Raw genomic sequence first — 14,435 nt, 5'->3', positions numbered from 1 at the left:
ATACATGGGCATGAATCCTTCCCTCTTTTATAAAACAGAAGGAGTTTAAGCCGTGGAGGCTTCAAAAATATGCAGGCCAGGTGTCTGCTCCACCTGTCTGACTTTCCTCTCTGGTTCTCACTATATGTGTCTCTGATCTTGGGTTGCTTTCCTTTCTGGTCACTGCCTGTCAAGGGGTGAAACAGTTGCAGACATCTAAATTTTAATTTACTAGGTCATATGTGAAGTTCCACCTTAAATATAGATGTATCTGAGCTTATCTCTGTGCTCCCTTTATAGTGTAGGAAGGACAGGAGGAGCTATGGGATGTAGCTGAATATGTGTCTTGACTAGCTGACTTTCCAAAAGCATGAACTTTCCTTCAGTCAGTGTAGCAAGAGTAGAAGTTGGTTGGGTCACACTAACTTTAAAAGTTAGATGAGATCAGTTTTTCTTCCTGATTCATTGCTGTCTTTTTTGGGATATTTTCCCCTAAACAATGCCTCCCAGCCAAGAATCTAATCCAGCACATGCCATGTTCACAGCTTCCTTCACATTTAACAAACAACTGATATTAAGTCATTAATTCTGCTGGTGCACCCAGCCTAAATGTGTCATGAGTAGGTTCTCACAGACCATAGCATAACACATGTTAAGCTTGAGATAGGGCTCCTCTGTTTCTTCCCCAAGATGTTCTCCTGCCCAAGGGTTGATCTCATGTTGCTCTGAGGCAGACATGTAAGTCTATTTTCTTCAGTCAGTGGACAAAGGAGTTAAAAAGGGAATCAGAATCTGGCCTACCAGATAGGTAAAATTCATCAGTGCCGAAGACTGACATTTTTGGATTGAGGTGAGAACGGAAAACCCATTATTTGTAAGGTGGCTGAAGCCACGAGCATCTGCCAGAACTTTGGTCAGATGGAGCTTGCTGGCAGAGGTCTTGCCAGGGAGATGTGGCAGCAGGATGCACCTGGTAGTATCAGGAAGGGAGCACTTTTGTCAGCACAAAAAAGATTTTCGTCACTGCTAGCAGAAGGATGGGGAATGGCCAACTGCCAACGACAGTGAGGATATCACAGCCACCTGGCAGTAACTTGACTGAGACGGAACCTGGCCTGGCATAGGCATGGGCAGCATGTGAGCAGGGATTCTTGGCTTGATGTAGGGTCTGAGCTCTATCTGAATTCACTTTTGCAGACTCAGAGGAACAAACAGCAGAAACAGATGTGTTTCAAAGGCGAGCGTGTGATGTGGATCCAGCCTACATCTCTCAAGGAATTGGTGGCTCTCAAATCCCAGTACCCCAATGCCAAACTCGTTGTGGGGAACACAGAAGTGGGTAAGAGAAAGAGTTGATACTTGTTATGAGCAGTTTGAAAACTTTCCATGGAATATTTTGTGAAAACAGTGCAAATGCAAACTTCTCTCACACCATTGCTGTTAAAAGCTGTTTAATTTTCAGGTTGTATATAGGAACAGATTTTCTTCTCAGGTAAATAAATCTCACAGTGAATGTTTTTCCCTGTGCTGGGCAAAAAAAAATGCTAATCCAGATCTCTGAGCCTTTGTGCCATTTTGTGGAATTTTGAGAAGAAGGGAGTGACACAGCATAAAATATCTCTATAATCAAATGAATTCAGTTGTGAAACCTGTATTTTGAAGGACTTTTCAGTGGGCAAACTCTTAAGACTTGAAATCTTATTGTTTGTTCACCCCAGATAGATACTTCTGCAAATGTAAGTGCTGAGGAGGAGAGTTCAGGCATATTTAGTAATGCTGTTAGCCTGAGCAATTGGTTCAGAAGACAATCCCCAAATGCTGTATGGTTTATTGTATTCACTGTTCTTTCCTAAAGGATTATGTACAACAATAGCCAGGTTACACAAGTACCAAACAGTGTGTTTAAGGTAATTGTAAGACTAGAAAAGAGTCTCTAAAACTTTCCTATGAGAATTGTGATATTAGTGGAAAACAGCTTTTAGTTTGGTATGTCTGTGTCCTTATATAATCTGCGTAACAGATGATAGATGAACTGACTCCTTGGTAGGCCTGCTTACATTTCATTGGGAAACAGCTAACTTAGGGTCTCTGTCACCTGTGTGTAACTGAAGGTGCCTTACTTTTCCTTCAGGTATCGAGATGAGGTTAAAGAACTTCTTGTATCCGGTGATAATAGCACCAGCATGGATCCCTGAAATGAATGCTGTTCAGCACACTGAAACAGGTGAGCAAAAAAGAGGCAGAAAGCCTGTGAGCTGAGTGGGGATTCCGTGGAATAATAAAGAGGTAAGGAAAATGCTCTGATTAAAAACTGCAATCTGTATCCATTATGTCTTTCCTTATGCAAGGAATTAAGTGAGGGATATGTAAAAAAAGTGAGCTGGCGTGTTCATGACAGAGAAAAGGATGCTCAGGGGTGACCTTATCGCTCTCTACAACTACCCAAAGGGAGGTTGTAGCCAGGTGGGGGTTGGTCTCAGTGACAGAACAAGAGGAAATGGCCTCAAGATGCACAGGGAAGGTTCAGGTTGGACATCAGGAAGAATTTCTTCACTGAAAGGATGGCTAAGTATTGGAATGGACTGCCCAGGGAGGTGATGGAATCACCATCCCTGGAAGTGTTCAAGAAATGACTGGATGTAGCACTTTAATGCTATGCTTTAGCTGACATGGTGGTGTTCAGTCAAAGGCTGGACTCAATGATCTTGGAAGTATTTTCCAACTTTAGTGATACTACGATTCTATTGCCTTTATCTTCATGGTGGAAAAGGGTCAACCTTACAAATAGGTGCAATTAGGACAATGTAGTGCACGTGGCCCAGTGTCTGTTAGGATATTTGAAGTGTGGAAACTGGAAAGAAGTTGGAGTTCATTTCTCAAAGGACAAACTAATACCTATAGGAGGACAATATTGTTAATAATACCCTGAGGCAAAAGGATGGTGTGTTGTCATGTGAGAGAAAGCATCACCATGATCTGTGATTTAAGGTGAACTTTGTTTTGAGGATGTGATGTTTACATGCAACACATGCTAAGTAGCTTCATGTAACTGAAGGTCTAATTAAACTCAGTGGCATCTAAGCTTGGCAGACACAGTCACAACCCTTCTCCTCTACCTTGACATTTTGGAGGACAACAATTCTTTTCCATTGTTTGTTTACAGGGATCACCATCGGCGCTGCCTGTACCCTGCGCTCAGTAGAGGAGGTTATGAGAAAAGCAGTGGCAGAGCTTCCTCCATACAAAACCGAGGTCTTCCAGGCTGTCCTGGAACAACTGCGGTGGTTTGCAGGGCCACAGATCAGGAATGTTGCTGTAAGTGGCTCAGGAGCACCAGGGACTGTGACTGGAAGCTCAGTCTGAGGAGCTGGCCTGCCTCACCCAATGTTGGTGTGCCTTGTGCTTCTCACATAAGAACATTTGCAAACCTCAGCAAAGAAACCAGTACACAAAAATCAGCCCCAGGAACTGACAGCAGCATGGGCCTCAGCTGGTGTCTGTGCTATACTGATGTCACAGATCTAGCAAGCAAGGGAAACATGGCAGTTGTCCAGGTTTTCCATTGCTGTTATCAGCAAGTGGGAGAAACTGTAGTGAGATTTGACTAATTTAACAAAAATGTATTTAGGCTGCTGGACAAACTTCAAAGAAGCAGGTGTGTTTATTACTGCCAGCACAGCCATGATAGTCACAGTATTAATGCATCAGATTTGGCAAATTTTCCTCTAGCTTTAAAGAGGAAGGTTCAAACTCTGTATATTAAAAGAAAAAACCTCAAAACAAGCAAGCAGGTAAACCAATCTACCAAACACGAAATTTTGTTCCATGAGATACTGTGCTGTACAATGGTATTGCAGACAAAAAACTTGGGTTCCTGTTTGTTACTGAAAAAATGCTTTATAGTTTCATGGATCTTCCCTTAATGGCAGCTACAGTGATTGAATTTCAGCATTGTTGTGCACATAAGGCTTGAGTGTAAGGTAGTTATGATGCATTAATAAAACACTGCTCTGAGTCTGTTTGAGGTGAATGTAAATATTCACTGGGACAGCAAATAACTTCATGGCGCTTAGGTTTTCCCCCTTAATTAGAGGCCTAAAATTGCTAAGATTTTTAATATTTATCTAGTGCATTATTATCACTCTAGGCTCTTGGTGGGAACATAATGACAGCAAGCCCAATTTCTGATTTAAATCCCGTGTTAATGGCAAGTGGAAGCAAATTGACTCTGGTATCAAAAGGTAAGTTACTTACATTTCCAGGTGGCACTGAGGGGAGTGGGATAATCAACACCCCTCTGCTATGGGTTGTTATGTCAGGTCAGAACTTGAAAACGGAAGTTAACATTATTTAAAATAGGCTTAGTCTAAGTCTTCAGGGGTTTCACCCTTTTTGAGGCTGAAGTCCTAAAGCTAGGCCTAAGTTTGGCTTCTTAAAGAATTTTGAACTTCTGTGCCAGATTTTATCTCTGGTGCTGTGTATGTACTTACAGGTACATTCTTGTGAAGAGCTGGTTGAAGATGTCTATTAAGCATGAAATAGTTTCTGTCACTATCATACTTTGATCCTTATGGTTTATTCAGGTAAAGACTGAGGCTTGTTTGGTTTTGTTTTTCTATGAAGAAACCCAAACATCTCAGGTTTTATTTGCTCTTAGGAATAATTTTTTTGGAATAGGATCCTTGAAGTAAGTGGACTGTCTGGTCAGTGAACTGACATTCTGTTGTGCTGATTTGTGTGGAGGCTGTGGAAAGGAGAAAGAGAGCATTTCATTGGGGTACTGGAAACTGGTTCACCTGGAGGCTCAGCTTTAATCAGATAAAGAAGGAAGGAGGTGTCTTTGATCACTGCATGTGCATAGAAAACTTAATACGTAGGCAGAAGCTGTCATAGATTCCATAAATACCAAAGTTAATCTGAGAAAACCCTTCCTGATTTGGTGAAAGAGGGTGGAAAAATGAAAACAGATTGATATCAAGAGTGATTTGTGTAGGTTGAAGGCTCTTTTGCATTTACTATTGCCGTTCTTCATTCCTCCACCATTGATATTTCTTTGCACTACAGAGGGCAAAAGGACTATCACAATGGATGAAAAGTTTTTCACTGGGTACAGAAAGACAGTAGTTAAGCCTGAAGAAATACTTCTCTCTGTTGAAATACCCTACAGCAAGAAGGTAAGCTTGTAGGAAAAAACTTTACTGTCCACAGAGCTAAAATGCTGTTAATTGAGAGTTATTTTCCATGTTAGGCACTTTTTCCCTGACCAACTTCCAAATGCTTATGCAGTGCCAAGTGGACCAACAAACAAGTAAATTATTTGTAGAACTAACAACACACTATTTTTGACAAGCAAGGGAAGCTGGTCTCTATGATAAAGTATCGTAAGCTCAAGAAGTTTTCTGGTGTGAGAAATATAAATTTCACTTTATTGTCTGAAGGTTTTTGAGTGCATTCACTAATGACAAAATGTGACAAAGTGAGGTTCCCAGAGGTTTTTCTATTTGAAAAACAGTACAGCAAAGATTTTAGCAGTTCCTGACATAAAGTGAAGTTAAGGTTCCCAAGGCTCCTGCTTAATTTCTGTGAACCAAAATGGGAAAAGAAATTGTAAAAAGTGTGTATGGATAAAAGGGAAATGCAGTTTCTGCATCCTTGCCTTGCAAGATGGAAACTGCAAGGACTGGTTTTTAGGGCACTTTGGCAATGCGGACTTCAACTTCAAATGAGCCTGAAAAACTTTCTTCAGATAGAAAAATGAATGCTTTTCTGCTGTAGCAGCATGAACCTTGACTGATTCAGAGTGTCTGAGAGGTAAAACTCTCTTTTTTTCCTCTAGGGCTTAGAACACCAGACTATAATTTTATGCTTGTGAAGGTATTCACCTTTTTAGGGCTCAAGGCCCCAGGTTATAAGATGCAAGGATTCACGGTGTAGTGACACGTTTTCTTTATAAATGAAAAACACTGATTTACTCAAAATGCTATCATATTATGGGATAGAACCAATAAATCCTTTGTCTATCCTCTCAGATTTTGCTATGTAACTATTAAGGGAACACAATTTTTTTTTATGGTATTTTTCCATTTATTTTTTAAGTGTTCCTTCTTTGGTCTCGTGATAATTGCAGGAAGCATCACTTCTTGTCAAAATGAGGAACACACTTGAGGCAGCCAATGGAAAACTACGTGTTCCTCCATCCGTATGACAGTCACAGAGCAATTTCACAAAACACACAAATTTTTACAGGCACAGTGGATTCATGACTAGGTCATATGCAGCTCATTGATCTGAAAAACTAAAACAACTTTTGAACTCTACCTCATGGTTTCTTGGCTGATCTTTGCCCACAGTCAGGGAGACTAAAGTTCTTCAGGGCATGTCTGAAGCTGCTGGCATGTGGCAGGCAAAGTTTTCTGCAACTGTGATTTCCTCACAAGTGGGAGCAGGGCTGTGTCAGCACACAACTAGACAAATTTTTTTACTTTATGTTTGCTTAAAATTAATGTTACGTCTTCCATTGATGTAACATGTCACAACAAGGATAAGACTGGCTAAACCCCAGAAACAATTTAACTAAAGAAGTTTAGAAGTTTACACAATTCAGTGTTGCTGCAGGGGATTTGAGCTTAGAGTAGGCTTAATCACAGAGAGGCTATTAAGGGCGAGGAGGCAACACCTTTTTGCCCTGCTAATTTGTGTGTCAGATATTTAAGATATTCAGAGAATAAAGATTTTTGAATCTATGCTTGTAAGGCAATTACAACTGAGGAAAGAAAATAGCTCCCAGGATTAAAAATAAAATATAAACAGATTCCAGAAAAGAAAACTGCTTAGGTTTTTGTATACAACAAGACATTCCTAAAACAGGACATGTCCTTTATGTAACAACCCTCTTTCTCTTTTGGACTATAAAAACATTCCTTTCAGGTAATGTTCACAAATATTATGCACCACTTGCATTATTACTCACCTAGTGACCATCAGTTTCTCATGTACTTTTACTTTCTCTGTACATGTTTTATACATCTTTCTCTACTGCAGTTATCACTGTCATTTAATTTTTATGATAACAGTATTCTATACCACCTAGACATTTACTGCTTTTCAAATAGAAGAAGCCTGGTATCATGATTTTTGCCCTGCTGAAGAAGCAGAAAGTGGTCATGAAATCTTATTTCCTCCTTTAATTTAGTATCCTCTAGCCTTCATTCATTATTGATCTTTATATTCCATGGCGATGGGCTGAAGAAATTGTGTATGTTGCCTATGAATCTTTTAGGACCTGTGGATTTCTCAATGTTTTCCTTTCTGGTACTGCATCTTGTCCAGAAAGGGAAAGGGGATGCTGGTCTAGGTCCTTAATATGCAGTCCTTAAGAGTAAGGGTTGTTTTGCTTTCCTGTGAGAATAACCAACACCTAGAAACTTTTACTGTGGTAGTTTAGATGCTCTGTTGTTTCATCAAGAGGTAGGGCATACATGAGAGGCTGATTTGGTGGTTACCTTACCTACACCCCTAGTGAGGAAAAATAGCAAGTGCTTTTCCTCCCACTCTGGAGCCTATATCAAGAAAATTATGGTGCCTTGGGAGGAATGAAGGCAAATATTGTCCCCTTATTGCAATCATGTTATTGGAAATCTCTTAAGTATGTAGTAAGAGAAGAGGCTCCTTTTTTTCCTCTTTGAAAGCTAATTGTTTTCACAAGTAGAGTGGCAGAATGTCCTTGCTGGGAGGATACTACTGATGCTCTTCTGCTACTATCTGCAGGCTGCCAAGTAATTACTTGAATTCAGGAAATGAAACACACCCTCCAGTTATCTCTCCAGTAATAAGTCCTCGATGCACAAAAGGGACCTCTTGTGAAACTGTTTTCGTTGTCAACAGTAGAGAAATTGTTCTTTACAACAATGAAAGAATTGCTGTCCACTTCTGATTAGAAGTAATTAATGGAACAGACTGCTGTGCTGTGCAGAATCACTTGGCTAAGCTATTAGAGATGAAATTTGTCAGAAAACTCTCCAGAAGAGCTGTGCAAAAACATCAGATCTGATTCCTCTCTTAGTCTGCAGGATGCCTGAGCAGCAATTCATTGTAATCTGCAGCACAGGCAAGGGGATTGACCATACCATGACTCCAGGGTGACACTGCTACTCAGTGTATACTGGTGGAGTGTTAATCTCTTATCTACTGGCACTTTTCATAGGACAGCTTCTAGGTTTTGTGATTTGGAGTTGCTGGTGCATTTACAAGAATTTCCTCACTCTGCTGAGACCAGCAGAGGATTCAGGATAGTAACTGAGAATTGTATTTGTAGTAACAGATTGAAATTGTCTTATATTAATTAGTCTGGTCTATCCTAGAACTGAGAGACATTTGTTGTTATGGATTTCAGTTCTTGCAGAGTTTGATGACTTCTGAAAGGAAGGGGTTTAGGATATGAGTTTTACTGATTAGACTTGCAGCTTAGCAGCCTGGGAGAAAGAAAAAGTTGCTGAGAAACTGTAATCTTGTTTATGTACAAGCGGTCTGTCCTGGTTCTTCCTCTAAAGATATGGAAAAAATTTTGATGGGTACGAGCAGATTTCCATCAAAGTTCACTTTCCCCACAGTCCTAGGCTGGCTAGTAACCATGGATCTAATACTGGAATCAATCATTGCATCATGCGAAAATATACAGTGCTGACTGAACAAACATGTCCTGCTTGGCCCTGCATGATGAGTCAACCAGATACAGTTCCCTGGAATAGCTCATCCATGTAGAGATAGATTAATAGCTTGCCAATATTTATACTCCAAAGCATGCCAAGGTAGAGAATAAAGAAATATTTTCCTGTCTTCTAGGGTGAATACTTCTCAGCTTTCAAGCAGGCTTCCCGTCATGAAGATGACATTGCTATTGTGACCTGTGGGATGAGAGTCCTGTTCCAAGATGGCACTAGCCGGGTGGAGGAGATAAAACTAAGCTATGGAGGAATGGCTCCTACAACTGTTCTGGCATTAAAAACTTGCAAGGAGCTCACTGGCAGGTAGGATTTTTTCTGTGATAGAGAAGCTGTGTAATGGAATAGTTCTGATTTTTTCCAGGAGCAGTTCAAATACCCTAAATCATCTCTAATAGTACACAGAAGGAGAAAAGGGAAGAAGTGTAGCTACACTTCTGCAGCAGTGTGTGTTTTGTGTGATGCCTTGCTTTCTCCAGTACTCTTTTCTCTCAAAGATTCATGTAATTCTCTTGTTCAGAGAGCCATTGTCTTGCCAAATTCACTCATCTGTTGAAGTGGACAGAAGCTGGATGTGGGCATGACCTAGAAAACTGGGTTTATCTCAAACTGGACTGAGAAATCCATGCTGTTATCATTTAATAGGTTTACTACATCTTTGGAAAAGGTGACATAAGCCCAAGATGAAAACAAAGCACACAAATATACTATAAACAGATAGAACACATGGCTGCTGCTTGAAAGCTTGTGGGAATGGCATGAAGCTGTGTCAGGTAGGCTTAGGTTAGATATCAGGAAAGAGGTTCTTCACCCAGAGGGTGGTTGGGCACTGGCACAGGCTCGCCAGGGAAATGGTCACAGCACCAAGCCTGACAGAGTTCAAGAAGTGTTTGGATGATACTCTCAGGCACACGGTGTGATTCTTGGTGTGTCCTGTGTAAGTTGGACTTCAATGATCCTTGCGAGCCCCCTCCAGCTCAGGAGATTCTCTAAGTCAGAAGAGTTAGTCTGCCCTGCTGATGTTTAGGGCTGAGTAAGGGCTCTGTGTCACCTTTGTTCCTTTGCAGAGACTGGAATGAGAAACTGCTGCAGGATGCCTGCCGCTTACTGGCGGGTGAGATGGATTTGTCTCCCTCCGCCCCTGGTGGGATGGTGGATTTCCGACGCACACTCACCCTCAGCTTCTTCTTCAAGTTCTACCTGACGGTCCTTCAGAAACTGAGCAAGAACCTCAATGGCACTGTAAGTGCTGCTAGGGAAGGCAGATTTGGGGGAGGGGGACCAGTTTGTGCTGTCTTGGTGGGGAAGGCCTGGGGCGGGGTCAGATTCAGGCAGAGTTGTACCCGAAAACAAAATCCATGTTGCAACAGCTGCCAGAGCTACCCTACTCCTCACCTCTATGTAAGCACAGTGTATCTTCCCACTTATTTCCTCGTGGCATCCTCACCTTGTTGTGGAACGATGCTGCTCTGTAGGTTCACAGGATGATTCCTGGACTTTGCCTGTTGGTTGCATTACAACCAGTCTTGTGGGTCTGTGGCTATTCTTTGCACAGAGCCTGAGCCTTGTTTGCCTTTCACTCAGCAGAATATGAATTATCTTAACTGGAAGATGGAGAAGGGAAAAAATCCTGGGCTACTAGGGAATGTGAGAAAGCAATTGGCAGGGAAGATGATTTTCTTTAATATGTCTCTGGCAGAAAAATCTGTGTGAGCCCATCCCTTCAAACTACATCAGTGCTACAGAGCTGTTTCACAAAGATCCCATTGCAAATGCCCAGCTCTTCCAAGTAAGTAGCAACTTTTCCAAGTAAGTAGCAGTGTCAGCATGATGTAGACTCAGATTTTTTCTGTAGCTTAAAATGTACTTCTTATCTTTTTGTCTCCCTGAGTATGGTCATTACATAAACTTAAATAAAGCCATGCTTGAAATTTGTGTTTGGGCCTTAGACCCTTCCTCACTGTAGGATACAATGTTATTTCCTATTATTACCCAAGACAATTGCTGATGTGTACAGCTTCATAAACGTCACTTTTCTCCTGCAGCCAGCTCCATATCCAAACCGAAATTCCCTTTCTGCTTTTCCCAGTTACAGTCTGCCTTTCTTTGAATCTCTCAGGCTTCAGATTCAGCACTTACCTTCTTTTTTATTTCTCTGTTAGTGACCTGTTCTCTTCAGCTTTGAGAATAGGATCCAGCTTCAGAACTTGAACCTTCTAAGCAAGCTGTCAAATCAAATCCTTCTCTTCCACAGAAATTTCAAAATCCAAATCCCTTTTACTTCATTCTCTGCAGCTCCCTTCTGCAGCACATTTTGTGGCACCTTGTTTACCTTCCCTTCCCACAGGACCGAGCACCCATCCCATTCCCCATCTCACTGGAATGTTTCACAGTGCCTTTTGCTCTCCCATCAGTGCTTCCACCTCCTGCAGTCTAAGCCAGTAGCCTTGTGTTTTACTGCAGGAAGTGCCCAGGGGACAGGCAGTTGAAGATATGGTGGGACGGCCCTTGATGCACGTTTCAGCAGCCAAACAAGCAAGTGGAGAAGCTGTTTACTGCGATGACATCCCTCACTACGAGAATGAGCTGTATCTCACGCTGGTGACCAGCACCAAAGCCCACGCTAAGATCCTGTAAGTGCTGCTCCTGAGTTTCAGATGCTGGAAGTATTCGGTGCCTGCTGGCTTAGAAAACACTGGTCTGTCAAGCTGTGGGTGAGGGAAAGGTTTTTTCTTAGGTGAGAACTCCAGTTAATTGCACATTGCTACATGGGGTGAGCTGTATGTGTTACAGCTGCCTTGCAAGTCTGCATCAGTGGGAAAATAGGGGAATTAACAACAAACTTTGGGCTTTGCTGAAGCACAAACCCCTCCACCCTAGACACTTTTTTGCATTTCTCATCTCATACTCAAGCGTGCAGAATTGTAAAGGAACAGGGTAGAAGAGCACCGCAGTGTCTGATGTCATTTTAATCACTAAGAGGAGCATGTAGCTTGAAAATTCTCTTTCCTATCGGTCTAAAAAGCTGTAACATGCAGTTCTACCAGCACTGCTGCTGGTGAGTCAGCTGTGTGCACTGTCTTCTGTTTTTTGCCTTACACAGCCTGCACTGGCTGTGATCAAGCCCTCTGCACAACAGTTGTATGTGAGTTGAATTCTATAAAAGTAGAGCTGTTAGTGCTTGGCTGTAGCAAGGTGGACAGGTCAGAATTTGGAAGCGCAGGTATATCTGGAAACATATCCACCCAGGGCAAGACTGATACATAATTTATAACAGTAGTGACTAACCAACTCCAAAAAGCCAATCCTGGCAGGTAATGCCATCTAAATTCTCATATGACATTTAATTGCGGGACTGACTGCCTGCCTCCCACAAACCCCAATTTCGTTTACATGGTGGTGGCTCTGCAGGCTCTTGTTTGCCCTCGACTGCTTTGATGTGGGACACTCCGTGTTCCATTGCCTCATGTCATCCTCAATAGCCTTGCGATGTGCTGTTCGTTCCTTAGGCAATACTTCCTGCCTATTTAGGCTTCCTGCCCAGAGGTTTCCCACAGTGGTGTAACATGGGATGGGCAGCATGGTGGTCATGGATGCAGAGATGTAGTAGCTGACTCCCAGGTTATGAAAGAAATTGCTCTGTCATCATAGTTAAATTTTAGGTGTTGCAATGTGGTCATTCTTGAGTGCTGCAAACGTTTAAGCATTGTTACTACTACCAGTGCAGATGGGGTGATAGAGAAAGCATCAGATCCATGCCTGTGGCCACAGTATGCAGTGTTTTCTAGAGGTTGTTGTACATATTCTCTTGCATTTGCACTGTGCACATGTATTTCAAGCCCATATTATTCTGTGGAGGAAGTAGTAAAACATTTAATTAGAGGACAGAATTATCTCAACCTATGATTTTGACAGTCAAAATATTGACTCTGAAAACTTCCACTTCACCAAGTCAGATTTGGACCACCAATGTAAATCAAACATCATCTGCCTCTGTATTTGTAACTAAGGGGAACTGTCAGGGGACTCTTTCTGAGGCATTACAGCAGAAACACGGAAAAGTGAACTTGCCAAAGAAAAATAGCATCATCTTCAGTTCCTGCTCTCTAAGGTTTCGTGTGGGAAAGTTCATTCACACATTTAATGTCTTTTTAAAAAAAGGCTGTATCCATTTTTCTTTGGCAAAGGGTGTCAGGGGAACTTTAATACACCTGGCCATTGCATCAAGCTCAGATACATTTTAGCTAAAAGCTATATGGTATGATACAGTCCAAAGAAGCAGATTGGTGATCAGACTCACAGTCAGGATTCACAATATCATATACATTCAAAATTTTTTTAATCTAGTATGTTACCCTTTCTGCCTTGGTCTCACATGATATTCATGTAGCATAACCAAACTTCAGGGAATCAGCCTGAATATGTATGGGAATCTCGCAAGTGCTGACACAAAGAAAAAAGAGAAATAACACTACCTCTCCTCCTTTCTTTAGTTCTGTAGATGCATCTGAAGCTCAGAGTGTTCCTGGATTTGTGTGTTTTGTCTCTGCCAAGGATATTCCTGGCAGTAACATCACTGGCATCACTAACGACGAGACTGTCTTTGCTGAAGATGTGGTATGTGGTTAAAAATACCCTTTTCAATCATGTTACTCAGGAGATAAGATTTCTCATAGTGTCTGGTGAAGTCCTGTACCTTATACAGAGATAAATTCTAACTGCACTGGGGTCAACAGTGCCAAATTCAATAAGGCCTGAGTCCCTTTACCCTGTGCCCCTCTCCTTTGTGTTATCTGCATGATTCTTCTCTAAGCTGCAGCCAATTGGAGCAGGCTCCCTCATTCAGTTGCTCTCCAAATTTGTTTATGATTGTTTTCCCTGGACTTGTTTTAACTAGACTGTTCTGAAAGAACAGATAAAAATCTACACAAAAGGACTAGATAAATGAGCCTCTCAGTTACTGCATATATCCACACCAAATGATGGTGTGTCCTTGTCTTGCCTGTAGGTCACTTGTGTTGGTCATATCATTGGTGCAGTCCTTGCAGACACACAGGAACATTCCAGAAGAGCAGCTAAAGCTGTGAAGATTAAGTATGAAGAACTTAAACCTATTGTCACAATTCAGGTAAGATGGCTCCGTTCTGCATCTGCAGTAGGCTTGGGACCCCCTGATGTCTAGTTCTGTTCTCATCCTTGTGGTTACTTAACCACGTTTTGTTTGTCTTTGTGGGTGCAACACGATATGGACAGAAAGAATAATTTGTGTATTTAAATATAAAGACGTCCTACTGATTTAGGACATTAGGACATTAAGTCGTTTTGTGTTATTTAAAGCTGAAACAAATAAACCAAACTTGGGTAGATGGATTGTGATCAGCACAAATTTGTTTGAATTAACAGGATAACTGTGATGTACATTCTTACCCACAGATGCTTGCTTTTAATGCTCTCCAACCCTGCTGGCTTCATTGATATCCATTCATTCTTCACTCCTTCATTTATAGCAGTCAATAATAGGATGTGAAAATGTCTTTTCCAGTCCTGTCACTGCACTGTTTCTGTGAGTTTTCTGCAGATCACTTGTCTAGTTTCTAAGCTCATGAAATTAATTTTCAGGAGTTCATTCCCCACTGCGAACATTTCCATTGCCTTTATGGACACAGCCCTTAAATGGCTTTTCTCAAAACTGAAGAAATTCATGTCAACAATTTGTGATAATTTCATGTGGGTTTT

General features: G+C 41.5%; 1 protein-coding gene across 2 annotated transcripts in view; it reads left to right on the top strand.

Moving 5' to 3' along the window:
- The window catches only part of XDH (xanthine dehydrogenase), a 53,208-nt gene that overhangs the window by 16,825 nt on the left and 21,948 nt on the right, over positions 1-14,435 (top strand). The window contains exons 10-20 of one of the 2 annotated variants that reach the window (XM_032681951.1): positions 1,177-1,318; positions 2,111-2,203; positions 3,143-3,294; positions 4,127-4,220; positions 5,044-5,153; positions 8,821-9,005; positions 9,767-9,941; positions 10,399-10,488; positions 11,163-11,332; positions 13,193-13,316; positions 13,708-13,827. In XM_032681951.1, the coding sequence (XP_032537842.1) occupies positions 1,177-1,318; positions 2,111-2,203; positions 3,143-3,294; positions 4,127-4,220; positions 5,044-5,153; positions 8,821-9,005; positions 9,767-9,941; positions 10,399-10,488; positions 11,163-11,332; positions 13,193-13,316; positions 13,708-13,827 (1,455 nt within the window). Of the gene's footprint in view, positions 1-1,176; positions 1,319-2,110; positions 2,204-3,142; positions 3,295-4,126; positions 4,221-5,043; positions 5,154-8,820; positions 9,006-9,766; positions 9,942-10,395; positions 10,489-11,162; positions 11,333-13,192; positions 13,317-13,707; positions 13,828-14,435 lie in introns of both variants that reach the window. The other variant, XM_032681950.1, reaches the window with a different exon arrangement.

The sequence above is a fragment of the Chiroxiphia lanceolata genome, chromosome 3, assembly GCF_009829145.1.
Source record: "Chiroxiphia lanceolata isolate bChiLan1 chromosome 3, bChiLan1.pri, whole genome shotgun sequence".
NCBI classification, from domain to species: domain Eukaryota; kingdom Metazoa; phylum Chordata; class Aves; order Passeriformes; family Pipridae; genus Chiroxiphia; species Chiroxiphia lanceolata.
This window is presented reverse-complemented; position numbering and strand designations above follow the sequence as displayed.